At 42.7% G+C, this 27,641-nt stretch overlaps 1 protein-coding gene across 1 annotated transcript in view; it reads left to right on the forward strand.

Moving 5' to 3' along the window:
• The window catches only part of foxo1a (forkhead box O1 a), a 29,719-nt gene extending 3,864 nt beyond the window's left edge, over window positions 1-25,855 (forward strand). Inside the window, exons 2-3 of the mRNA XM_080459940.1 lie at window positions 20,517-20,708; window positions 21,717-25,855. Of these exons, the coding sequence (XP_080316066.1) occupies window positions 20,517-20,708; window positions 21,717-22,901 (1,377 nt within the window). The 3' untranslated portion in view covers window positions 22,902-25,855. The remainder of the gene's footprint in view (window positions 1-20,516; window positions 20,709-21,716) is intronic.
• The last annotated feature ends 1,786 nt before the right edge of the window (window positions 25,856-27,641 follow it).

Here is a 27,641-nt window from a genome sequence, read left to right on the forward strand (position 1 = left end):
GTGTTCTGAGGCCAAGCTGCCTCTCCCGGTCCTCCACAGTGGGTCGTGTCTGAACTGAGTCATGACAGCCTCCACACTTCTCGGGCCGTCTGTGACGGTGTGAATTCTCAGGACAGTTGTGCCAGGTGGGACCGGCTTGGAGCAGCTCTCCGAGTGGACTGGACTCTGGCCCTGGCACAGGACGCCCTCCAACAGGAAGGGGAGCAGATGGCACAAGTGATGTGTCCGCAATGCTGGTAGTTCATATATTTTTTCATACGTCTATTTCCACAGCAGTCTCTTTGCCTTTTGGAGAACCAGATTTCAATCTATAACATGTGATTGACATGTACCAATTCAGCCATGAGGGAAATGATCTAACATAATGTGAGCCTCCCTTTAGTTTCCAAAACAGCCCTGACCCCTCGAAGAGTGGAACGACTTTACACAACTTTTTAAGAACACCTCCCAAAATGGTCGGCGTGTAAATGGTGGTAAAACTCCACTTTCGTAAAACGCTGGGGCGTGTGTCCGTGTGGACAGAGGAAGCGCTGCCCTGTTGTGACCCCGGTGGTGGTTCAATGTTTTTCCTTCCTCGGACACGGACCACTTCAGACTGGGAAAAAAAAACTCCTCCAGTTTCAGGGTCTTCAGCTGCTCCCATAGAGTTATCACAATTGGGCTCTTATAGAAAACACTCAAATCCTTATTCTTGCTTATTTTTTTTTTTTCCAACCTTTGTGAGAAAATGTTCCTTTGCTGTCTCGTTTACAGGTTCCGTTCAAAAGAGGGACTCCTGTTATGTAATGGCTGACCTGTGTGTAGTTCAAATACTTAAAACAGGTTTTAGGCTGATTAACGCCGTAACATTAACTCCACCAAATAAATGCCGCACACATTCCTGCATCGACGCCAAAAACAGTTCTTTCTTGTGTTTCTCTACTACACGTACGTCACCGCAGGATAAATATTTGCTTTCGGCCAATGGAGCCGGACAGCTCAGGTACGCTTTGATGTCAGTGTCCAGATCAATTCGGTTGCAGGATTTCTCTGTACACGAAGCTCTCTTGACCTGAAATTCCACAGCCTACGCTGGTAAACACTCCCACGGATCTCAAAACAAACTGTGCCGAAGCAGCGAAACACGCAGGTCCGAGTAAATTGTTACAGCAAGCGACACATGGGTCGTTACCATGTAAGTGCACCTATTGACTCCGGTCGCTCTCGGTTTGACTGTTAACACGGCAGCTATCGCAGGATACGCCAGAGAGGCGAGACTCATTGAGAAAATCGTGTCAAGGGTTTTTGGTCAGCTTAACTAATGACCAATAATTAGAATATATTGTATTATATTGATTACATGATGCTTTAAACTTCAAAGATCAATGCTCCGTTTCACTTTTGTTGTCGTTACTTCATGGCTGTGGTAATCCTAAAAGTACACATTACATTACATTAGTTACATATTTTTGGGGGGCGAAAACTCACTTTGACAACTTTAAAATGATAGAAAAATACAATATTTTTCTGAAGTTTTCTGAAACTGCATCCAGTTTTTCTTTTTCTTTTTGGTGCATCATCAATTGCATAACATCCTTGGTTTGTTTCAGTTCATAATTCCTGATTCTTTTTTCTCAGTTTTAAGCTTACGATTATCAATTCATTCTTATGGTGATCACATTTTGTGCCTAATGACAGTATTGGTCAAATAAGTATTTATTTTTTTTAACTTCATGGCGTTGAGCAGAGTTGTGTTACATAGTCATTTGCTAAGAATGGCTCTTTAAGCACCTTAATGATAAATAGATGGGAGCGATTTACATTCAGCAGCCTTCCACTTAAAATCACTGTTTTATATCAAATGTTGGGGTTATAATCATGCAATATTGGGAAAGTCCTGAATGAGGGCTAAACAAAAAGTGAAAATCTGTATTGTTTTTTGATAGTTCCAATGTATTCCCTGCCTAAGTTACTAAATGTGCAAAATTTCTGTAATGACATGCTAAAAATGACATATAATATATATGTAGCTTAGATTTATCTGAAGCAATTTCATAAGTGCATCTGTCATGAAGCACTTGTTGCATATATGTAGCTGAACTTTAAATAAATGTCACATTCTAGGTCAATTATTTAGGTTTAAATGATCAATAAGTAGGTTTCAGGGTCAAATTGCTTATTTTGACAGATCACCTGTGATTCTCAATAATTCAGGATCAATAATGCCTCATAGGGAGATGCAGTGGTGTATGTAACAGCTGCACTTGACCATTAGAATGTTTCCCATGAAATCCAAGGAATATGGCTTAAAGAAATACAGAAGCAGAGAATTAAGACGCTGTAATCCTGAGTGAGCACAAAACTGCTTGTACTTTATCACCAGTCACAGGCTGTTTTTTTTTTTTTTTTTTTTTTTTTTAATTCTCCTGGTCTGAAAGTGTATTAGTAGGACAGAAAGCTGGATAGAACAGCAGTCCTCCTGTTTCTGCCTGTTCACACACACACACACACACACACACTGGGGCAGTTGAGGAGTCCAACCTTGGCACTGCCCCAAGACATGAGGGGCAGCTGTGTTTCTCAGGCACAGAGCTGAAGGAGCTCTCCTCACCCTCCTCCCCATTTCCGGCCTGCGCCGCCTGCCTCCCCATTCCTGCTTTTTCTGCCTCGGCACAAAGCCGGGCCACACTCGGTGTTTTGAGGGGTTACAGAGCACCACACCCCCGCCCCGCCACCCTACCCTACCGCCCCCTCGCTGGAATCCTAAGTAGCTCGCTGACTTCAGAAAATTTATGCGATAAGAAAAAAGAAAAAAAAACAGGAGAGAGAGAAGGAGGGAGAGATGGAGCAGAGCAGCAGAGACCCAGAATGCTCCAAGTTCAGTCTGGGTGACACTTGTTAGGAGTTGCATAACAAGACATTTACTGGAATCAGGGAGCCGCAGGCCAAAGTCTGGTGCCACTGGTTAGTCAGCGGAACTGTGAGGCACTGTGTTAGAGATATGTAAGACTCCAGTCTCCTGTGTGCGTGTGCATATGCGTATAACCTGGGCCTCATAATTAAAGCCCTGCTGCTGGCAGATGCACAGACACGATGGCAGACAGACAGGCTGACACAGGGAACATTCCAGCGCAGGCTTTTATATCTTTTTTTTTTTTATTGTGGTGTGATATTGGGCCTTTTCTTTCTCCCCCAGCTGATGTTAATCCCGTATCTTCTTACAAGGTTCGTATCTCCTCCACTTGTCGTACCAGTCTTTGAAGTGCTGAGTCACTGTGTTTGGCCCACCAGGGGCGTCACAAAGCAGCTGGGAGTAGTGAGGTCTTGTAATCCGCTTCATCTCAGACAGAAGTTATAATTATTTCCTTAATCACTTCACACATTGACCCTATGAATCTGAGTAAATACAGTGAGAATTATCTCTCAAATAAATGGACAAAAGAGGGGTTTCCTCTTAATTAGAACCACGTAAAGCAATCTGGATGTAAACATATCATCATTTCAGGCGTCTGACTGACCCTTCCATACATCCAGAGCCACTCTTTTCGGTGTTTTCATCTGGGACAGATATGTGATCCAGATGATGTAACGTTGCTCGTCCATGTTGATTAGATTGAGCAACAGTGTGAAACTAGTAGCCCCACAGATTATTTCACAATGCCGTGTTTTCCTTCTATCCGGCTCAACTCTGACCCTTATTTCTGCCTTTCACTCCCTGCCATTTAAAAGCATTTTGTGGTATTAAATCAAACTTTAAGCAGACTGAACTGTTCGCCGGGTGGGAAAGCGGGTCAGTGTGGAGCAACAGGGGCTGTCGTGGCCCACGTGCGGGTCATTTATGGAGCCGGGTCATTCAGTAGCTATGAAGTCACATCGCTTCACACCAGCAGCTGATCCCACGTGCTGCACTTTTTCTCTACTGCCGTTATGTGCGTGTCTGTGTGTGTGTGTGTTTGGAGGCTTTTCCACTTGGTAGTTCAGGAACACTTCAGTGAAACACCCTCAGAATGTGCAGAATCTTTGCTTAACCCGCAAAGAATGTTCACTGTGTGATGAATTGCTGGTGGAAATCACTGTTGCTTTGGCTGCACTAAAAAAAAAGGCTCTCGTGTGTCTGCAGGGGGTTGATGTGCTTTTCGACGCTCCACATGGTGCAAGTGAAGGTTTTTCCCTGCTTCACAAATGTGAGAGTTATTATTGAGAATCTCAGAAAGAAAACAATTACGAGTCTAAATTGAAATGCATTGATGGAAAGACTTTAATTATCTTTAAAAAAAAAAAGTGTCATTAAACAGCTGCTGAATGTTGACGTTTCTATCACTGTGAGGGATTTCCACTTCATTACCACGAAAATATAATAAAAGAACTAATATTAGGTTTCTAAATCAAGTTTATCAAGATTAAATCAAGACTGAACAGACGTACCAACTGGCAATTTTACAGTCACCAAATAACCACCTCATATCACAAACCAAACCATCCCACATGAGCCGCCGTTCGCAACGAACGCGTTCAGCAGGAAGTAACTGAGAGGTGGATGATTTCTGCAGTTGTTGAAGGTGAAAAGACCGTAAGTATTCACCATTGTTAATGTTTAGAATGGATTGTTGTCTGTGTGTGTATGTGGTTTTATAAAAATAAAAAATTAAAAATGACAGCACCCACTAGTGGCCCAACATGAAAACTACATTGGTTTCAAATCGTTGCCATGTAAATGTGAAAAAAAATTAAATAATAAATGTTAGAGAGCTGCACATGGTACATTCACACCTGATGATCATTGATTTGACTGTAAATCACATCGGAAAATCCCATAAAGGGCCTCTTTCATTTTCCAAACTCAAATGATGTCCAATCTGCGCCGGGGGTGTTTCCACCCACCTGAGCTGCTGGCATGGCGCAGCCTTGGAGCGCTGCTGCCAGCTTTCTGTTTTTCTTTCTTTCCTTTCCCTGGCTCTCTGCCGGAGGAGATCTCTCAGACATCATCTGCACGCCGACTGTACGTTACAGACAAAGAGATGCCGCCACGAATCGTAGCCCCATTCAATAAAAGAGCGCGGCCCACGCAGGCTGCTTTATGCTAAAGTTGGAAAGTACAGAGTTGACGTCCAGCTCTTTTGTCAGGTAAACAGTCATTTAGGATGAATCAGAGTGTTTTGTTTTTCTCCCTGAGGGTTTGGTAGTAGTGCGACGAGAGCACGTGACTGTTTGTTTTGGCAGAGGGTTTTGCCCGGGCATGGCAGTTTGTCTCACAGACTGCACTGTTGCTCTGTGTGCTATCACAACTTCTCATCAGGCAGAAAATTTGGGTGAAAAATCTCCAGCTGGGGTATGTGATGGTGGTGGTGGTGGTGGTGGTGATTGGGGGGTGGGGGGGGGGTGGGCTGGGGGCTGGGGGACTGGAAGACCTCAGGACCTCAGAGATGTTTTATAGTGTGAGAATCGGGACGAGTCGCATGGATTTAAAATGAGAAGTGAAAGCCTTCCTCGTTTCTTCACACAGAAGACAAATGTGGTGCCCCATCAGCTTCTCATCACTTGTGTGTGTGTGTGTGTGTGTGTGTGTGTGTGTGTGTGTGTGTGTGTGTGTGTGTGTGTGTGTGTGTGTGTGTGTGTGTGTGTGTGTGTGTGTGTGAGTGAACGGGCTGCTGATACACAAGGAGTGAGCAGAGGGAACACTTTTATGGGATGGCTCACCGCTGAGGGCCCCAAACCACAGGCATTACCCAGACCCACATTGTTGTGCAATTCCTGCCCTAAAGCGATTATGCACGGTGCCTGTCAGACTCGCCCGGCATTATCACACCATCACACACTCATTCAGGCCCTCTATCATACATACATGAATGCTCACCGGGGCCCCGAAGCCGGTCGGCTGGCATGGGTGGAAACTAAAATCTACGTTTTAATAAGGAGTGTCGCTATGACTGTGCTTCTGACGGCAGGGTTCCCGCCGCCACAGCCAAAGTGCGTAAGAGCAGCGGCCAACCGCCCTCAGGAGTGTTGGCTTCAGGTTCACGTTGGTGTTGCAACATCGCTGCACTATTGTTTGTGTTGTACAGCCAGAAACATTTTGCAGATGGGCGGGAAGAGGTTACTTAGGTTTCACTTGTTACATGATAACCGACATCTGATCTCGAGAAAAAAAAAAAAAGAAAAGTTTTCTTTATGTTTTTCTCCCTGCTTGACATAAACATCACCTTGTTGGGGCAATGCAGGTGGAATCTACTTCTTCCTCTGTCATTGTTTTGTTTTGGATTCTTGCAGCAGTGCCAGTTGATCTGATTTGATGTGTAAGCCTGTGTGTGCTCGTTTTTTTTTTCTCAATGATTCATTCATACTCCGGTTGAAGTCATTGACAGTAAAGATAACATCAGGGAAATAATGTATCCTCCTACAGTACGGCCTTCCAGACACGGCGTCATTGTTGAGTCTTGATATGGAAGAATTGTTTCACTATTTATAAAAGGTGAAGTGGAGTTTATTACAGTTTTGAGCCCTTCACTCGGTGCACATCTGGTAATTTTGGGTTTAATACCACAGCTTTTAAGGTTTTTTTCCATTATTGTGAGTAGTTGTTAGATTGCATAGAGAATCAGACACATGACAATGTATTTAAATTAAAATAGCTGTTGAATCTTTTTGCACTTTTGTTTGTTATTCTGTTATGACCAATTTCCATGTAAACCATATCATGTTGCCAGTTGAAAAACCAAAACAAAACTTATTTTTCACCACCAGTGAAGATCACAGCTGACCTGGGTCATCATTTTAGGCCACGTTTACTCAAAAAAAACAAATGCAAGACAAAACCACAAGGATGAGGGAAACTTCTACCAAAACTGGACTAAAGCTGAATGTCGATAAAACCGAGATCCTGAAGATTAACTGTGTATCAAATAGGCCAATTATGATCAATGATAGGGATCTAGAAGAAATGCCATCAATTGTGTACCTAGGAAACACAGTTAGTGTGAATGGAGGAGCTGACGTAGACATTGAAGTCAGAATCGACGAAGCACGAGTGCTTTTTAACTTGCTGAAGAAAGTATGGAAATCACGTGTCATCTCCCGCAAAATAAAGTTCAGCATCTTCAACGCCAGTGTGAAAAGCATCATGTCGTATTGTTCAGAGACATGGAGGAACACAAAGTCATCAAACAACCAGATGCAAACATTTGTCAACAACCGTCCGAGAATAATTTTGAAGATACCTTGGAGGGACAGAGAAACAAATTGAAGATCTTTGGAAACAAGCAGGTCGGGATCCATTCACATCCAAATCAGATGAGATGGTTTGGACACACCTTAAGGAAATATCAGACAAGCTCTAGAATGGAATCCCTGAGGGCAAGTGGAAAAGAGGATGAAGAAGAAATCCTTGATGACCTTTGCTCCAGGATGAGTTAATGGCTTAAGTAAGTTACGTAACAACCTTTCAAGTGACGAGGCATCTTTTTTGTGTTTTTCATCTCGGAAAAGTTTTACATTTATGCAGCAACATTTTGAAAACCGTGTAGTTTTCATGGTGGACCACTAGTGGGTGCTGCTGTTTGTTGTTGTAATGAAACCACACACACATGCACTCGGAGAACGATGCACTATAAACATTAACAATGGTGATTACATGGACATTTGCGTGTACAGACGACCAAGTTGGATTGTTATTCCGGGTGACTCAACTGTAAATGCTGAGGATTATTATGATTTTATCTTTTGTAGTTGAGTAATTCCTTCCCCTGACTCTGGAAAACCCACCAGCTTTGTGAAACAAAAACAACATGAGGGAAAATGATTAATATAGAACAATAATAATGAAAGAAACATGTTACCATTGTGTTTTCATACACATTTGGATGCCTTCGCTGCCTAAGTCACTGCATTTCTGAAACTTATCACGACTCCCAGCAGTTCAGCGAGGCATATTTCAGCCTGAGCCTGACAGGAAGTGAGCATTTTGAAAGCAGCTGAAGGTATGCAGCAGCGTGCCGTGTGAACTCTTCACGAGAGGAAGCGACACCAAGCGTGACACCCGGTTGGGTGACTTCTTCCTCGTTTTTTTTCTTCTAACCTTTCATTCTTCCTCTTCCTCCTCTCAGAGCTTGGAAGTGATTTAGTGCTGTACACCTCTATAAACATTTGAAATCCCCTAATGCAGCCAGATAAACTGCACTGTTTAGACTGAAACACAGAAAACAGTGAGAGTTTTGTTTAGCACTGCACATTATTTCACTTTTCATCATTGATATCAGCTTGAAAATTGATGCTTTCACTGTTTGGAAAAACTACCAATTACACTCTACAGGCAAACTTAATGTACAAAATTCAGTTTGTTATTCGTGTTGGGTATACCGTTTGATGTTAAGGCTGCCCAATATGTCGCAAATGTATTGTTACTGTGATACATAACATACATACAAAAGACTGAGTGAGCTGATTATCCAATTTCAAATATGAAAAAAAAGCAATTTGATTTATTGCGATTTACTCACAAAAACTGTGCGGTTAATAAGCAGTGGTGTAAGTTGGAGGCAGGTGAAAGAGCACTGTTATTTGGTAGGGCAAATTTCAAAGCACAAAGAAATTAACGTTAACTGTTTTGGATATTTATTAGACGTGTGATTTTTCTTTCTTATGTATATATTTTAAAGTTCTCTTGGTAATGAGGTGGTGTTAATGCTCCAAGTCCTCAGTTTCCAACTGTCCAGCACACCTTGAATTTGAACAATAAAGGAATGAATTTGCTTACTCATGACGTATAACCTGCTGCATGTTAACTTAATATGTATGTACAACTAATGTACAAGAGTAATGTATTTATTTCACATTTTTATGCCCAGAAAAAAAAAAGAAAGAAAACAACTTTCCAGAACATTTGAGGACGTCTTCATGACCACAGTTTAACAGCGCTGTCCTCATGTGACTTTGATTTATCGTAGCGCTACACGCTTACACATATAGTGAATGTCTGTACTCTTCACTCTCATATTGTCAAGGTTGAAAAACAAGTACATGCGCAACGTTTAAAGGAAAACCGCTGATTATAAGGGAACAGAGCGATGATTTAATGTTAAACAAGTTTCCGTTTGCGTTTCAGGCCACATGAGGATATCTTTAATGAGACGGGGGTGAAACGTCGAGCCACAAATACAGTCACTCGGCTCTGCTCATATGTTGTTCCTTTTTCTGCTTTATAGAAAACCTTTGAGAGAAAAGCAGAATTGTTTTGCTGCCGATGATGGTGTTTATCGTTTATGTGCTACTTCAGGCTAATTTTACAAACTGGAAAACAGGTAAGTGCATTACAGCCTTTTTCAGTGGGTCTAAGTTTGCACCGGGATGAGGAAAGTGGTGAATGAAATGTAAGAAAACAAAGAACGTCCACTCAGTTATTTGTTCACTTTTTATATCCTCGTTCACTAAGGCCCCGCTTACGATGTTCATTTACATGGAAACGATGGGGTTTTCATGTTGGGACTCTCGTGGGTGCTTTAGTTTTTGTAATGAAATCACAGACACGAGAGCAGAGAACGAAACGCTATAAACATTAAGAATGGCAGAGTAAACGGACATTCGTTTGGACAGACCGACCAAGTTGGATTGCTTTTACAGGTGACTCTCAACTATAAAACTACCACGTTTCAGGAGAATATGAACTGGTAGTCATGACACCCTTGTTGTTATTGTCAATCTACCCGCACGTGCAATAGAGCTACTTACTGTCGCCGAGGTGCACATGCTCAGAAGAAGCCTTATCGCCGTCTACACGGAGCCTGAGCTTATTCAGAACGCCTCGTCTTTGCCAGTCTGTGTGGCGATGGAGCCCGAGTGTTTTCAAAAGTTCCACCTTGGGAGCCGTTTCCATGACGTTTCGTTTTCAGTGGCTCTGAGCGCCGTTGTCATGTAAACGGACCCACGAAACCCAACAAAATGTTGGCGCTTTCCCTTGAAATTGTTGCTGTAGCAGGTTTCCATCCACTGCATCCAAGGTTCCGCCCTAATCCAGAGACGTGGGGAGTAATTACTAAAACAAATCAAATTAGCTCCACAAAGGACCTGAAAGCTATTAAGTATTTATTTTTTTCTTTTGAAGCCACATTATGATGATCAGGGACTTCATGCTGGGGATACAATATCATCATGAAAGCCTCATTTGGAAGCAGTACTGACGGGCAGTGTCCTCTTTTGAACTCCTTCGAGTTATATTCTGTATTTTGGTGACATTTTGGGGGATTTTTGTCAGATTTTCTCTGGATTCTTGAGATTTTACAGGTAAATAACTTTTTGTGTGTGTATGTGTGTAGATGATTAAAATCATAGTTATCTATATGACTAAGTAAGACCAAAATCATGCATGTCAAGAAGAGAAACTTTTTTCTTTGAGTCTGCAAGAGGATTTCTTAGTGGACTCATCGTCTATGCATAGAACCGCTCAGGGATATCCCCGTGTTTGCCTGTTTGAGCTGGAGGTGACAACCCTATAAATATACCAGCTGAAACACCTCCTGTCCATCCAGCAGTGGCTCGGGCGTTTGGATGCCGGCCGCCACACAGGCACCCAGCAGTGGTCCACACACTGCATCTTTATCCGAGTGGGGCAGGCGGCGGCCCAGCCCAGCGGCTGTGCTGATCAGAGGCAAAAAATATCCCCCCGCTCCACAGGCACAGCTCTGTGCATTTTACAGACGCACATTGTGTTGCGCACAGCAACACATGCATATATTTCAGCATGGTAAGCTGAGCCAGCACAACCCGGTCCCTGTCTGTAGACATGAGCTGCACGCTGCTCAAGTCTGAGTCAGGAACTCAACAAGCACGAGAGACCGAGACAGAGAGAGAGCGCCGCATGTAAACACGGAGCTCCAGTCGCTGATGGGACATAAAAGCAGCCATCGTAAACAACGTATGTTCACAAATAAAAAAAAGCTAATGTAATGTGAGTCATTGATTTAGTCTGTCATCAATGCTGCCAAAAATACAGGAGGTTGGCTGTACTAAAAGTACTAAAATGGACAAATAACTGATTCAAAAGTTAAAACCTTTTGAAGCAAAAGGACCTTTAGAAGCTTATTTACTGGCTTTGATATAGTAGTAATATTATGAGGGAGGTTCCTGGTGAATAGTTTGTCAGAAGACAGTCGAATTAAGCATGCATATCACCATATTCCAACAAGATCCTGACGGCTTTACCTTCACAAAACTGAAGTATATCTTCACAGGTCAATGATGTGATGGAGCTTCTTTTTTTTAGAACTCCAGTGTCTCAGGGTAAATGATTGTAAATTAGTCTGAGGGCAGCTACAGCAGCTGTTGATTCTATCTAATATAACATCTACATTTCTGAGTCGGATGTGTTTGGGCTTACCTCAAGTGTGCGGACTATATGGTATTTTTATAAATTTTCTGAGAGTCACATTTTAGGTTAGGGGGGCAATTACAGCCCAATTTCATCTTGAATGGGCTGGACTGGTAAAATATGACAACCATGACAACCTTTAAATTTCAACTTTAAAGATTTTCTTTGTCGTGGTGCAGAGTATACGTTTCACAATTCTGATCCTGCAGTTTGGTCCAAGCCACAGAAGCAAAAAAAATAAATAAAAAATGCTGATTCAGCACATTTTTATATGCTTCATATTTAAGATGTTGAGCAATGTCTCCAGATGACCTGAGAGTGCAGTTTGGAACATATTCAGGCAGACAGGTATGTGGCCATGGAATGCTTCAAGCAAAAATCTTTTGAAATCGATCATAAAAGCTAAATGCCGCCACTGAAGAGATGTTGGCTGTCGTGATGGGATCTCTCCGTCTAGACTTTTAAGGGTGCCCCTAAAAGTTTGTAGCATAATATATCTGCACTGCCATGACTGACAGGCACAATGATGCTATCAAACAGGTAGGACGACCAGATTTTTCTTTATCTGCACCCAAATCAAAACTATCTTCAGAAGGGAATTCAGTGAGTCTATATCTTTAATCTTCAGAAGTCACTTCTGGAATTTTCCCTTCATATTACCCTCATATAACCGACAGACTGAGCTGCCTTTCTGTGTGCTTGAGGAACACATCGACAGAATTAAACAGTGGCGATAAATATTTATGAAGGATCCTCATGTTGGCAGGTAAGAAGGAAATCACAGGACCCTGGCTCTCCCTCCGCCCTGAATCATTGGAGAGACATTGTTAAATATATGTACAGGATGGAACAAATTACATTTCAGCTCCATGTGAGAGTCATCCCATCATTGTTGTTTTTGTCCATTTACTCATGCATGTGCGGAAGAACTATTTGCTTCGGGCAGGGTGTGCATGCGCTGGAGCAGCATTTCAGAAAAGTTGTATTTTCTCCTGTTTCCACAGAGAAGTTTTAATTTTTCTGCTGAAATCATTGTGTGAAACAAACTCTAGCAGAACTCTTATTTACTTCCTCAGGTACTTTGTTGGTGACCACAGAAAAAAAAACTTTTTTAAGTTTAAGTTGTTGATTTTACAGTTTCAGGTTTAAAATCCTCACTCTTCGCTTCGTTTGGAGACGTGGTCAGATAAATTGGAGAGAAGGGTAGATGTTTGGGGTGTTTTCCTCTTTCAAGTCGGTTGATTGGTTCTCATAACCGGTGCAAATGTAGCGGCAGATATACAGTCAGGGCTTTATCCACCATTGTAGCCCTGCTGGAGCAGCCTACCTGGACGAGGCCCCACTCCTTCCTTTTTCCTTTTGTTTTGCCCCGTCAGACTTCAGAGTTTTGATTAGGAAGTTGTGGCTCTTGAACTCGACTGTTTTCACCGTCTAGTCTGCTCGCTTAGCACCCAACCAGCGTCTCGCTTTGCATAGAAACTGGAGGCATCGGTGGGATCAGTATCAGGACTGGCCAGCTCTTCCTGTGCGGATGCGGTGCAGCAGGAAGTTCGCTAATAGCCGCTCTGCCACTCACCTCGCTCGCTGGCCGCTCGACCCGCTCTATCATCAGCTGATGAAAGATCAGAAAGTGTCTGGTTTTGCTGATTCTCACTCGACAACAGACAGTATTTATCATTAGTCTGACGTGCCTGCGAGACAATCTGCAGCTCAACTAATCGCCTTCCAAGTTCCAACCTTCGGCTCCTTGTGTGTTGGCGGCGCTGAGATCGCCTGCAGAGGATTGTGAAAAAGCAATCCTGCCAAGAGGCCGTCAGTAAATACATTTGCAGACAGATTTGCTTCTGCATGACCTGCGTTTTCTGCCTCCCCATCTGCACTTTATGACGGCCGTATAACTCAGCATCTGACAATGACCATTCTGAGGAGGTCGTTTTCCTGGAAGTCATACACTGCTACTTGGGCTAAAGTGAATTTGAGGAGCTGCACACTGAGTGCTCTGTGTCCAGTCCTCATCTCTCCCCCTCTTTTGGCCAAATTGATTCATTGGGAGTTGACGTCAACGGGTGAGAAAGGGACCCTTTTTTTTGCTGTGACACCAGTGTGTGGCCGGTATTGTACGTGCACCAAGTCCTGAAAGGAGCGAGGTGAAGGAACAAGGCAGGGATGACTTGAGGTGCGAAGAGGGTGGAATAAAGGGCAGAAACGACCTATTTCTGGCTCGAACCATATCCTAGGGTCAGATTCCATTTTTATTCCCAGACTTTTTTTGAAAACAGAAATTGTGGTTGAATAGAGATCTTTTAATATCCCCACTAACAGTGACATGTTTATGCTTTCCTGACCAGTCACACCTGAGGCGCTGTGCCACACTGCTTGCTGCTACGCAACATTAATAACAATCATTTCCTTTTCTTCAGACTGTTTAAGCGGTTGGTGTAAATAATAAAGAAAGCCCGTGGCTTTACATTTCCTGTGCTGTGCCTTTTTATTTCCAGTTCCTTTTTATGATCTTTGCTTTATTGACTTTGGTAAATAGGTCAGTGATTATCGCTGGTCAGTTCAATATTGGTGCTGATGATAACCTATCAAACTGTAAACACACAAAGTCATCACAGTCTGTTCAGATTGCTTGGCCACAGTGGTGACGTGAGGGTGTATTGCCTTAGTTGTTGCATTCATGTCTGAGAGACGGATTAAAAACAACTGTATGCCTGAGGCTGCGCAGCATGGCTCAAAATATCACTATCTTTTTTTAACATCGCCAAGTGGAGTAACGAAGACAAACAAGCGGTTTGGGGGGAATTTCAGCATATTTATAGTTTTTCTCTTGATTTATGATGAGCGCTATCCATTTAAATAGGTCAGATTAATTCAATTGATTTATCTAGTCATTGATCAGTGTATTGTGACACATTTAGCATTAGCCTTGGAGCTAACTTGACTGTGAATGTGTGCGCTACCCCAAACAGAGCAGAAGTTGTTTTTTTTTTTTGTTTTTTTTTGTCATGACGAGTGAAATAAATACTCCAATCAATCAAATCAAAGCACATAAACAAATACCAAATACTGGTGCAAACTGTAGAGAATTGACCTGAACAGGCTGTAATTTCTGGAAACTATCGTTTTTAAACTATTTCATGAGAAAAAAAACTGTCTGGGCGACCGATGCAAAACTGTGCATTTGTAAGTTTGAAAAGACTCCATCACTCTTGCTATTTCTTTATCTAGTTCAAGTAAGTAACCGATCTGCGTTAAGTTGCCACTTAACCTAAATCAGGGGTGTTGAACACATTTTAGTTCAGCCCAATATCATCTTGAGTAGGCTGGTTTGGTAAAATAGTGCCATAATAAAATTTACGTTAAAACCTTTTCTTTGTCATGGTGCAGAGTGTATGTGATGGAAATGTCTATATTTTCACAAAGCGAAACAAATACTACCGACAATGACTTCAATCTCAACTTAAAACTAATTTTATTTGATCCCTTTTGGTGCATAATAATTTGAAATGTACAATAAACACCTGTAGCTGTTTCATTATGAGTGTTTTTCCAAAGTCACCGGACAGCATGGCTTTGAGGATAATTCTTTGCTTGGCTGGACCGGGGCGTCTTGTGGGCCGGTTCTGGCCAACTGGTCTCATGTTTGACACCCTTGACCTGAAACAAGAGGTCAGGCTTTTTTGTTTATTTAGACATTTTTACAAGATTTAAACTGGTTGAATCTTCTGTGTGAAGTGCTTCAGCCACACAGAGCGTTTATTGTCTTCCTCCATCAATCAAAGTTCTGCTCTTGTAACCAGTTACCAAATAGCCTGTCCTTTCTGGGGAAACATATCAAGCTTCAACATTTGTGTAAAGCAGCAAATGAACCTAATGTATGTTTGTCAATGTCATTTCACTTCTAAAGATTTTCAACAGCTGCATAATTGGATTTTATTAGAATTTCCCGATTTGGGAAATATTTTCTCTCTCTTCATGAAGCAAGTTAGTCAGGCATGTTGATATAGTTTATACACTCATTTCAACATGTTCGGTCATTTAAACTTCTCGAAAGCCACAGGTACAGTCCACCTGCAGACAAACCCAGTGATCTCAGTGAGTGGTAGCTCACTGTCACTTGTTGCACCACCTGGACTTGCGTACTCAGCCTCACACTGTTGTTACGTGGGCAGACATGCTTAGCTGGTGCTCGTCTAATAACAAGTTTACACGCTTTGTGTCTGAACCGCGCTGCTCCGACTCGGCCATAGTCAGCACAAACCTCCAGACGTGACCGAGGTGCAGCTTTAGCACTACTTATTTAAGTGGTTAGAAATGGGGCACATACTCTATAGGTTGTTCCCGCCTCACAGCTGCAGACATGACACAGAAAATAGCAGCTCATGAACACACCCTCTGGTAAGCCTGCAGCTTGGGTGATGGAAGGTGAAAAGGCCTTTCCAGTACAGCACCGATTATCTAATGAGTTCGGTGGAAAGAGTGCAGGGAAACCACATTTTCACCTTTATCTGTTCCGTGTCTGGTAAATGCGTGAGCTCCTACCTGCCGCACGCTTTCAGAAGAGTTACTGCACTTTAAACTTGCTGCTGTAAGGTGCTTTGCAGCTGAGGTTTCACTTGTGGTCTTCACTTGATTGGAAGCAGCACAGCGTGTAGGTGGTGTCGCGCTCTTCTGGGGATTTTTTCATTAGACGATCTGACATTTGAGCAGCTCGAACAGCGTCAGCACCTCGGTCAGTGTGCCAGCGTCTGTCTGGCTCTCTGTTGCCAATGCTTTTTCTTTCTGCAGTTACACGGCTGCAGTTCGTGAGAGAAAGCAGGAGAGGTAAAGTGTGGAAACAGGTGGAGGAGGAGGAGGAGGAGGAGGGAACAGGGGGAGAACCGAGAGGGAATGTGAGGTGAGAAGTGAAGAGAGGTGAAGGAAGGAAAGGAGTAGAAGTGAAGAGAGAAGAAGGTGAGAAGATACAAGAAGACAGTTTTCTTTTTCTTTTTTTAAAGAGAGAGAGGAGAGGAGTGAAGAGAAGAAGAGTCTGATGTACCAAACAGTGTGGCCTTTCAGTAGTGCTGCCAGTGAGGGAGTTTAAAGCAGCACAGTGTGTTCCTCACCGATCCGATCCCACTCTGTCACACACAGCCCCTCTCTCTCTCTCTATTTCTTAAACAGCCCACTCTCCAAACACATTCTCCTGCTCTGACACACTCGCATCACCCGGACGCACATCCTACAGCCAGGACACAGCCAGTCGCAAAACAAAGTCAACTTTCACTTAATGAATATAATGCGGCATCAGACATCAGAGCCCGCTGCTAAACATAAACTCTCCGGGCAGTGGGGGATCTGCGGGTGTGAATTTTGCGGTGTCCACTTGGCCCGCGACTCTGCAGCTCCGCATTCCTCTCCTTTTTCTCTGCTTACCAACCCGCCATGTTTCCTGTGAGACAGGAAGTTAGCTCTGTTTCCTGTCACAGGCCTCTTTCATGTGGTCACTTCCTGGTGTTTTGCCAGCGCGGCTGCGTTGTGTTGACTCAGAGAACGGAGGCGGTGCACCTCACGGCGGACTCGGGCACAACGCAGAAAGTGATCTGTGGCTGCATGAGAGAGACAATATCAGGCTGGGACACTGCGGGTTTTGTTTTTATTTATTTCTTTGATTAGTGATTAGAGAAGCGAGGTTGTCGCCGGACGTTTGCTGATTGGTCGCCACCGTCAAACTGCTCAGGTTGTTTCAGGAAGGCCATCCGAAGTAAAACTTGTGCCAAATCAAACAAGCAGATCCCATGGGAGCAGCCGTCACTCTGTACCTTTGTGAATATGTTAGAAAAGAAATGTTCATACCTGTTATTTACATATTGATTGTTACGAGTGTCTTTACTCACTCAACCCCATTTTGTTTGTCCAGATTTGTATGCGTCATTCGTTGAAAATAATTCCGCAATGAGATGGTGTTCTGGCCGTATTTTTACACAACATATGATAGGACCATCCTCTGGCGACAATAATAGAAATTGGCGGTTTTGTAACCTTGCTGAGGAATGTTGATTGTGATGGCGGCCTGGCTGGGAATCCTGCCTTCACTGTTTCCTAAGAGATACTAACAAGTTGGCTGTGATTATGACTGAACTTTGCACGCAGTGATTAGCTGGAATGTTTAGACTCCTGCGCGCCGCGGCCAGAGATAAATCCTCCTCAAATATAATCTCAGTACCCCAAAGATTACTTTTCATACGTGTGTGTGTGTTTGTGTCTCTGAACAGATGACTCTGTGTTTGTCTCCAATGGCGTGTTTTGAAACTGCCATATCGCCTGTTGCAAGCTAGAAAATCAGAACCATACTGAGCTGCTGTTGGTCATGCTGCCATTCGACTAAAAACATGAGCTGACAATCTCTCTCTCTCTCTCACACACACACACAGTGGGAGACGAGGCTTTTCCATTGGCCCCACCAGACGCCCTCAGCCACACTCCCCACACGGCACATCGAGTTCTGCCGAGTTCTGGTATTTCCCATCAGAGTGGATTTTATAACCCTCGGTTTGCGCTCCCTCTCCTGCATCAGTGCTTTCAAACAGGTTTTAAAACGTCCTCTATCATCGCACCCTGTGTTTTGAACTGCGAGACGGGCCAAACTGGAAACGGGAGTCGAAGTAGAGACTTTAGCTGTGAGTTTGTCCTTCCTGTCATCAGGATGATATAGGGCTGTAACAGGACATCCCGGCGTCTGTGCACACATTGCAGTCATTCTTTATTGCAGCACAGCTGAAATCAGCCGCACTCTTAGCAGTCATGGGAAAAAGAGGCTCATGACCAGACTTTACTCCTCGGCTTTTGTCATAGCTACCGATGTCCACTTACCTCACATCATGCAAACCAGCCGGGGTCTGTTGGCTGAGGCAGCCAGGTCATTTGATGCAGAGATAATTCCATTCATTTGTAAAGGAGCAGTGTTCACGCAGGCACTCATGTGCCCGAAAGGCTGACGTGAGTCAAGGAAAAGATAAAAAAAAAAGGGTCAAACTGTGAGTGTTAGAGAGTGACAGGATAACAAAAGATGGTACTATGGGTGAAAAGGAAGGCTGTTGTACTTAAAGCAGCAGGTAAAATCCATTATAACGTCAAATTGATCATATTTTTTGCCGTGCAGGTCACAATGCACTTTCCTGTCTTTTTTTTAAGTCTTTTAAACAATTGCATCATGTTGCAGCCGTTACTCAACGGCTCGATCTAATGGGAGCTTCAATAACTTCTACCTTTAGGTTAAAGTGTAAAAGAGCGCTTTGCCAGTTTCACTGGAAACTGCAGACACAGACGAAGGCAACATTTACACAACACTTCCAGTGAAAACGCATCGTGTTTGCGTTTTCGTGTCAAAAAAGTTTCGCGTTTGCATGGCAACGTTCTGAAAACCACAGAAACACCGAAAACCATGTAGTTTTCCTCTTGGGCCACTAGTGGGTGCGGTTGTTTGTTTTTATAATGAAACCACACACACACACATGCACGCAGAGAACAATACGCTATAAACAATAACAATGGCGAGTTCAGGAACATTCGTGTGGACAGACGACCAAGTTAGATTGATATTGATATTACATCGTTGTCGTGTAAACAGACAGCCAAAATGCTATGAAAGGTCTTTGTTTTCACTTGATTACGTTAAAACTTAACAGGGGCAAAAAGCTTTTACACTTAAATACATGTAAACGATGCCTAAGATATGAGGCTCAAAAACATTTTCACTTCTGAAAACCAAAATGAGACATCAGTTTTTAAAATGTATTTATTTGTGAGAGACACAAAAAGTGTGTCAAAGGTAGTATTGCATTTCAGTGTCTCTACTACGGATCATAATAGGATACAGACTTCTTATTTCTGAATGAATGACATGGTTGTGGTCTTTTATAGTTGGAGAGGATTTTTAAAGATTTGGAAAAGAACACTATTGATGTCAAAGTGAGATCATGAGGATTATCTCAGCTTGATCTGCACGCCTAAAAGAGCTTGTTACTAAGTGGAGTTAAGTTATGGAAAATGATGGTATGGAGTTGTATTTCATCTATATTTAATTCATACTCAAAGATGAGACAAATGCCTCGTTACTCAATTTTAACCATACATTGTAAGACCTGTTGTCTATATGTCTCCCACTATCAGGCAAAAGTAGAATACAGCAAAACCTCTTTACTGTGTGAAGCCACTTAATAAGAAATGAATATGTTGCGTAGACCAAACAACTTTTTGTTGTTGTTTTAAGTCAGAGTAAATATTCCTGATAGATTGAGAATAATTATGCCAGAAGCTGAAATTGTGAGCAGATTGAAGCGTTCAGACTGGTTGAGATGAGAAGGAGAAGCAGAGGTGAAGGCAGCACAGAGGGCAGACTGTGAACCAGATGTGAAGCGGTGAGTCACAGCAGGAACAGGCTTGATGACGTTAGCCACTATGCATGCTAAGCTGTGTGTGTGCGCGCGTGTGTGCGTGTGTCTGTGTCTGTGCCGGGAGTTCCAGAATTTCTTCCAAAACAACAAGCTTTACGCATGCACAGTAACGTCTGGACCAGGATCATTACACATTAAAGCCTGGACGGTTATTTAAACTACACTTTGGGATAATAATAGTAGACACAAAATCATAACAAGCTGAAAAACAAGCCGGCTGTGAATTGTCGAGGAGCAATGATACCCCGGTATCTTTGCACTTTCAGTAAAGTGGGATAGATGGGGTGTCTCACTTTCTGCGGTTTGAATAACAGACATTTGCTCAACATCTTTTGTTTGCCCTGTTTTTATAACGCTCCACTAGCTTCCTGCACAAAAAAAATTAGTTTTTCCACTGGTGGTGTCACTAAGCAACGTTGAAGCACAGCATTAATGTGTCTGTAAGGAGGAAAGATTAGTCTGTTTCCTCCCTTTGATTCTGTGCCGGTGTAAAGAGGAGCACAGTCAGGTGGAATGTGAGGTTTTTATTTTGAGACGTGAACCCTCACGTACAATAAAGTAGTCCTCTGCTCAGTATAAATTGGAGCAAAATCGCAGCGATTTATTGTGTGTGGTGTTTTTAAAAGAGAAGCAGCTGCACTGATGGATTTGCACTTGTGTGACACTGCAGAACTCGGGTGCTTTGTGCAAAAGGGCAACTGCAAATCCTCATCTCTACCCTCTTCGCCCTCTCCTTCCTGCAGAACTCCATCAGACACAACCTCTCCCTGCACAGCCGCTTCATCCGTGTCCAGAATGAGGGCACCGGCAAGAGCTCGTGGTGGATGCTCAACCCCGAGGGAGGGAAGAGCGGCAAGTCCCCGCGACGCCGGGCCGCCTCCATGGACAACAACAGCAAGTTCACCAAGAGCCGAGGGAGAGCGGCCAAGAAAAAGGTACGTCTGGCGGAACATGCAAACTCCACTCAGGAATCACAAGACGCAGAAACTGGATTTCTCAAACGGAGCGCGAAACCAAAGGCGTCAAACATCGGGTCAAATCCGGCCCAACAAAGCATCAAGGAAATTGGTATTTATTTACAAATTTCGTAAGAGTAGCGGACACAAGACCGAGACCGAGCTGAGAAATCGGCATGAACAGGAGCTATCCCGCCGCTATCACACTAGCCTCAAAGCCATTTTGTCAGGATGAGTTTGTAAAAACTGCAAAGAAAATCTTTGAAGTTTAAATTTAAAAGTTATTTTGGCTCTATTTTACCAGTCCGGCCCACTCAAGATGACATGTGGCCTCTGAAGTAAAATCAGTTTGACACTCCTGTGCTCAACAGTTCTCCACCATACAGCCTAATAGACATACTGTAATGATCATAATTACTTAAAGTCTTGACATGCTTTGTAATTTATTAGTGTGGTTCTCAGCCTGTGGTCCAGGACCTGCTTGGAAGGGGTTCAATAGATGACAGAAAAGCCCCAAAGTGTCAAAAGTAGATTTTCCTGTCAAACTAATCCACAATAAGGCCTTTTTGTTTTTGGGAGTGAAGCGCAGATATTGGAAAATGTTTGATGTCTTTATTAAGAAGGATTCTGTATGTTGGTGAGAGTGCGTCTGTCTGCAGCTAAGTAGTGTGTCTAAAACTGCTGCAGTGAATGTGTGTGTGACTGTGTGCTTGTGTCTTCTGTGATGGACGGGTGGTCAGCTTGGATAGGAGCAGCGTGGAGAATTGATAGATGGATGATTGAATGCTTTCTGAATGACACTAAATCAAAGTGTTATGCGATGACTGAATGTGAATATGGAAAACACATTTTTGGAAGATGTCTTTTGGTATTTTCTTAGTGTCACTCAGATTTGTGCTTAATTTCCACTGGTTTCTGCCTAAAGTACATGTTAAACTGTCTGTCTGGTTTTGTCGGTACACTGAGAGTCTTCCTGTCTCCCCACAGCTGTCCCTGCAGGGTGGCCCTGACGGAGGCGCAGACAGCCCCGGCTCCTACTCCAAGTGGCCTGGCAGCCCCAACTCACACAGCAACGACGACTATGAGGCGTGGAACAGCTTCAGGCCCCGGACCAGCTCCAACGCCAGCACCCTGAGCGGCCGCCTCTCGCCCTTCATGCCCGAGGACGACCTCGGAGAGGGAGACGTGCACATGGGTTACCCCGGACCGCCCGGGGCAAAGATGACCGCCACGCTGCCCAGTCTCACCGAGATGACGGGGTCTCTCGGACACAGCACGGAAAACGTGATGGAGAACCTCCTGGACAACCTCAACTTGCTCTCGCCCAACAACTCTCAGGTTGGCGGAGGGGCAACGACGCCCGGCTCCTCGCAGTCCTCCCCGTCTCCCATGATGCAGCCGAGCCCCGGATACCCGTCGTACAGCTCCCCCAGCATGGCCTCTCAGTCTCAGCAGGAGTACCACAAGTGTGTGTACGGCCAGGCGGGAATGAACACGCTGTCGTCCATGCCGCTGCAGACGCTGTCGGAGAGCAAGCCCGGCTTCGCGTCCGCCATGGGGCAGTACGGCTGCACCGCGGGGCTCCTGAAGGAGCTGCTGACGTCGGACACGGACCCGCACGGCGAGCTCATGCCGTCGGTGGACTCCGTGGTGTCTCAGTCTCAGGGCTGCATGTTGCCGCCGTACAGCGGCACCCAGCACGCTGCCAAACTGATGGTCGGAAGGAACGGCCACCCGCACGCCCTCTCTCACACTCACCCCCACAACGTGCACAGCCAAGCCCCGGCCCCATCCCCCGCCATGAACGGCCGGCTGCTCATGTCTCTGAGCTACAGCGGCGGCAGCGCGCGTCTGCCCCCAACCAAAAGCCCCATGCAGATGCCCTACGGCCTCTCGGGCCACCTCAGCGCCGGGGGCATCCCCGGCGGCTTCTGCCCTCTCAACACCAACGGGTACGGCCGGCCGGGCCTGTCTCCCCCGTCACACCCGGAGAAACTGCCCAGCGACCTGGACGACATGTCCATCGAGAAGTTCGAGTTTGACATGGAGACGGTCCTGCACGACACTCTGATGGACGGAGACTCGCTGGACTTCAACTTTGAGCCGGTGGTGACCCAGCAGGGTTTCCCCCACGGGGTGAAGACGACCACACACAGCTGGGTGTCGGGATAGAGGAAAAAAATAAATAAATTTCACTCACTCACTCGCTGTTTGGCTCATCTGAGACTAAAATCTGCCGTCAACATTCCTGTTTCAGACATAAACGTGGACAAATCACCATTGGAGCCCTGGAAGGAGAAATCAGGATTATTTTTAAAATGTAGAATTAAAGGTCTGTACAAACTTAAGTGCCAAACATTTTGCCTTAACAAAAGAGCCAAATGGAAACAGCCCTCTCTGGTTTACTCACACAAAAGGTTACAGATACTTTAATGCCGTCTCTTTTTTGGTTTTGTTTTTTTTCTTTTGCAAGTGACACTGCCAACTACATCTCATCAGCAGCTGCAGCACAATCTGTTCACAAACTCCACAAAGTCTTTTTTTTTTTTTTTTTTTTTTTTTTTTGTACGTTCGAGTTATCACACCTGATCGCGGCTGGCGGGCGTCGTGTTGTGAAGGAGGGCCGCCTCCGCCGGTTTGTGAGAGAATAAAAAAATTTTAAAAAGCGGGAAAATTCTCAGAAAGGATTCTCGAATGATGTTACATAATGACTTACATAACTGAATGTACATAATGTAATCATATAGTTTGTAAAATCAGGTCTCGTTGTGCATTTTTAATAATTGTAAATAGTGTTTACAGAATGGAAGCAAAAATCAAGACAGCAGGAATGAGCTCCCAGAGGAAAACTGGATCCGATTCCTGAGATCAATCAGGCTGTAAAATGATAATGACACTTTCTGATTTCTTGTACATACATTACGAATGTATATTAAAATATTGCAGTAGGTGTTTACTAGATTTAGTATATATTTGAGACGTAAGTTATTTGTGGTTAATATAGATTTATGCTGGTGCATAACCTGCACTCGGACGTCATTGGTCACTCTGAACCTTAATACCACAGGGGCCTATTTATTGTGCCTAACAAAGTAGACTTTGACTGCAGGCTCAAAGGTTTTTACAGTGTAGATGTCTACGGTCCAGAAGATACTCAAATCCAAGCAGTCTTAAAGAAAACAGAATAGTGGACTCTTCAATTTCCTGCATTCACTTTCCTCCAGGAGAAGAAATAAATGAGTGTAAATTGCTGTTAAGATTCCCCTGGACGCTCCTCAGTGCTGTGAATGTTACCAGGTCAAAGGCAGTTTGGATAGGAGATATTCTCCCAGGCTGAATCAGACCCGTCGAGGGGTTTTACAGAAGAAATGGCGAGTGAGGAGCAGCCCGAGACCTGTTTGGCTTCAAAAACTTTTTGTATTCTCTTGCGATTTCTTTAGATGTAGTCCAACATGAGTCCTTTTTCTGTCCAGAAGAGCCCGCTGACGCTTTACTGCTTTCACTCTGCCCCTCCTACCTCTACTTACCATTACGTCTCTTTAAACATTGGATGTAATGGTAACGTGTGACTTGATAGCGCCGATCGTCATTTTAGACTTTTTTTTTTTTTCTTTTCAATTCTAATGATCATTATTTAGTTTTCCCCAAAATGCGCCACTAAGTGTTAAGTATCTGATCTTGTCTTAGCTTGTATATTTGCTTTTTCTAACATGCTTTTCCCGCTTCAGTTGCTGTACTAACCACAAACTCTTTGAAGCCTGTCTGTGACTTATTACGCACAGTCAAAACTATTACAAAAGATTATGGCTGCAAGCGTAGCAGCTCCAAGACCAAGTAGTTTGAAGATTTAACAAAAGATATATGGTGGGAAAAAAAAAAAACCTTTTTTTTTTTTAAATGGTTGTTAATTGTATAGTTTATCCAGAAGCAACATGTGTTTGGCGGCCCCGCGTCCTCAGAGTATGCAGATTATTATGTACACCAACACAGCTAATGCGTTCACCTCAGACCACAGGGGGAAGCTCTTTTATTAACATTTTCTTGGTTCCAATAAAAACCTGCAGACCCCAGGCCGGCAAACAAACTGACTCCACTGACATAGATTTTTTTTATTTTTTTTATTATTATTATTATTATTTTTCATTAAAGCTACAGAGTTAGCAGGTCTTTAGAAGATTTGAAGTCAATTTTTAACATTTCAAAAGGCAGAGGCGCCGTTAAAGAAGCTGCTGCTGTGTGGCTTTGTTGCCAGGTGTTGCCTTCTCTCACCCAAACATGCCACAGTGTACTAGAGCCAAAATTTGCCTTTCTTTGAAATCAGAATGATATATTTAGCATTTTTATCATGTGATGTGTTCAGATATATACATATATGTGTATATATATATATATATATATTTGTGCCGGTCACTCAAGTCACGATAAACTGTAATGAATCCATGTAGGTTCACTCTAAAACTTAAAGAGCTGTACTAAGTAAATTATATCTCTACATTTTTAAATGATTGAATCTATGCATTGTATTCCTTAATTTTATGTTGCTATTGTTATATTTTTCTTGTTTTTCCTTGAACTTTTAACAGAGATATTTTATTGTAACATAGCGCTGTGAGATGTTCTGGTGTCGTTGTTGTCGAAACTCTATGTTCCAGATAGTTCTATGGGGGAAATAAATGAAGTTTATTTAGAAAATAGATGATGCAGTGATTGATACGCTAAAGCTTTTGTAAACTGACAATGTCGTTTTTATTGTATTCAGCTAAAGTTTTTAGAAAATAGCGTCAAAAAAGCAAATTACTGGAAAAAAAAAAAATGTTGTAAAGATTATATTGCATTTTTAAAATGGAAACAAAAACACAATATTTATTTGTCAGAGAATTTCTGCTCAAAATGCAGATTCTGGACCAATTTAGATATTGCACTTTTACTTACATTTTATAACCAAGGGCTCCTCGTCACAAGAGGGAGAGTTCCCGTCACATATTTTAAAAGAAAGATCTGTTACATTTGCCTTATACAGATATACAGGAATAAATTGGAATTATGCTGTGTGATTTGCAATCAATGAGAATATGTAACTTGTTCAATATTAATGTATTAAGACCTAAATAAATGTACTTCTGTGTAAAGAAACAATGATGTGTCTACCTTGTCATTAAGACCATTTTAACAGTTTTTGATGCCACATGAACACTAATTGGTAATAAAATAAACATTTGAACTGATATTTCTTGTAGGGTATAAATCATTTGGTTGATTTTCATTCATATTAGTAGGCTACATGAAGTGATGAATGGCAAAATCAACCGAGTCAAAGATAAATGTAAAAATATTTGCATCATTTCGTGCATAATAATATTAGAGATCTGTGTTGGTTATTTAAGCCACGCTATTAAATTTACTGCTGGTTGATTATTACTTGTTCTCCATCGCAATAGCTTCCATTGCTCATTACTGCACATGACGAAACCTCAGCGTAGTTTATACGCAGGCTGCAATTTGGGTGCAAATAGTAAAGATGTTATTAAAGTGCCAAGTTTTATAACTTCTGGTTTAGAAGAAAATTAATGTAATGCTATAATGCAGAGGATAATAACAGGTGAGAACATGATAACTATTTCAGGTCGGGCTACAAGATATATTCTGTATAGATGATATATAAAAATATCAACATTCACAATATACAGATTGCAAAAGACTGACTGAACTGCAATACATGCAATTTTAACATGCATTGTATGTTCATGCTCTGAAAGTTAAGAATACTTGAGTCCTTTATTGTGCTTAAAATTAATTTTACTTTATTATTTCCAGATTGCTTCATATGTGGTGACAACAGGGCAAAAACCAGAAGCACAACAATAAATGAAAAATGACTGAAAACAACAAAGTCTCAGTAGAATCTGTCACCTTGTTCAATGCAGTGGTTACTTTTGGGTCCAACAAGAGAAAGATCACATTATTTTTGAAGTATAAGACACAAAGATATCAACATAATAAACTTGGGGTAACAACTCAACCATTTAAATCCAAAAGTACAAGCGTTTGATGTGCTTGTCAAGTGAAGTAGCTTTAACCCTTGACTAGAAATCATATATTGTAATTTCTGTATTTCTTCCTATTTCTTGCGTTGATCTACTTTATGTTAAAACACAGTTTGAAGTTAGGGGGTGGGAAGAGAGAGAGAAAAGAAATACAAAGACAGGAGGCAACAATACTACAGCTGTCGTTCATGTAATACCTTTTATAAACATAGACGTTATGTAAAAGACAGCATGGCCATCTTCAAGCAGGTTCATTTTAGCATCGATGTAATGTTTTCTGCAAACCTCTAGAGAAATCTAGAGAAACGTGTCCTATTGAGACTGTTTTAAGGCACAAAACAGGAAATCCTGAGGATATTCGTCAGTTTTTAACTTTCGGAATGGTGGGGTTCATTTACAACAACTAACAAAGTCGTGAAGTATCCTTCAATTATGTCCTGTAAAGGTTAATCACTATGAAGGGAAGATAAGTTGTATCCCTCCCTACAATCAAAACAATTCAGTAGAAGGAGGCGTATCCCTCCTGGATATTACACTCTGTTGCCTGGTGATTCAGCCACTCACATTCATACTGTGGGAGAAAGTCCATGAGCAAACAGAGTGAACATGCAAACTCCAAAGAAGATTCAGTGTCAAACACTGGAGATATAAAGTCTAATATACTTCCATTCAAAATGTTACTTTAGTGGTGATTTCGACCCTGATTGAGTCTGAAAGACGCTCGAAATATCACACATCATCGATCTTTAATGTGTGTCTTCACTAATATGGAAGGTCAGGAGTGTAATCAGGTAGAGCGGGAGGAGGGAGGAGTTTATGCCAATAATGTACAACACGTAATGTGATACTATCCAATTGTGACTTTATT

This window comes from Lipophrys pholis, assembly GCF_963383615.2.
Source record: "Lipophrys pholis genome assembly, chromosome: 3".
NCBI classification, from domain to species: Eukaryota; Metazoa; Chordata; class Actinopteri; order Blenniiformes; family Blenniidae; genus Lipophrys; species Lipophrys pholis.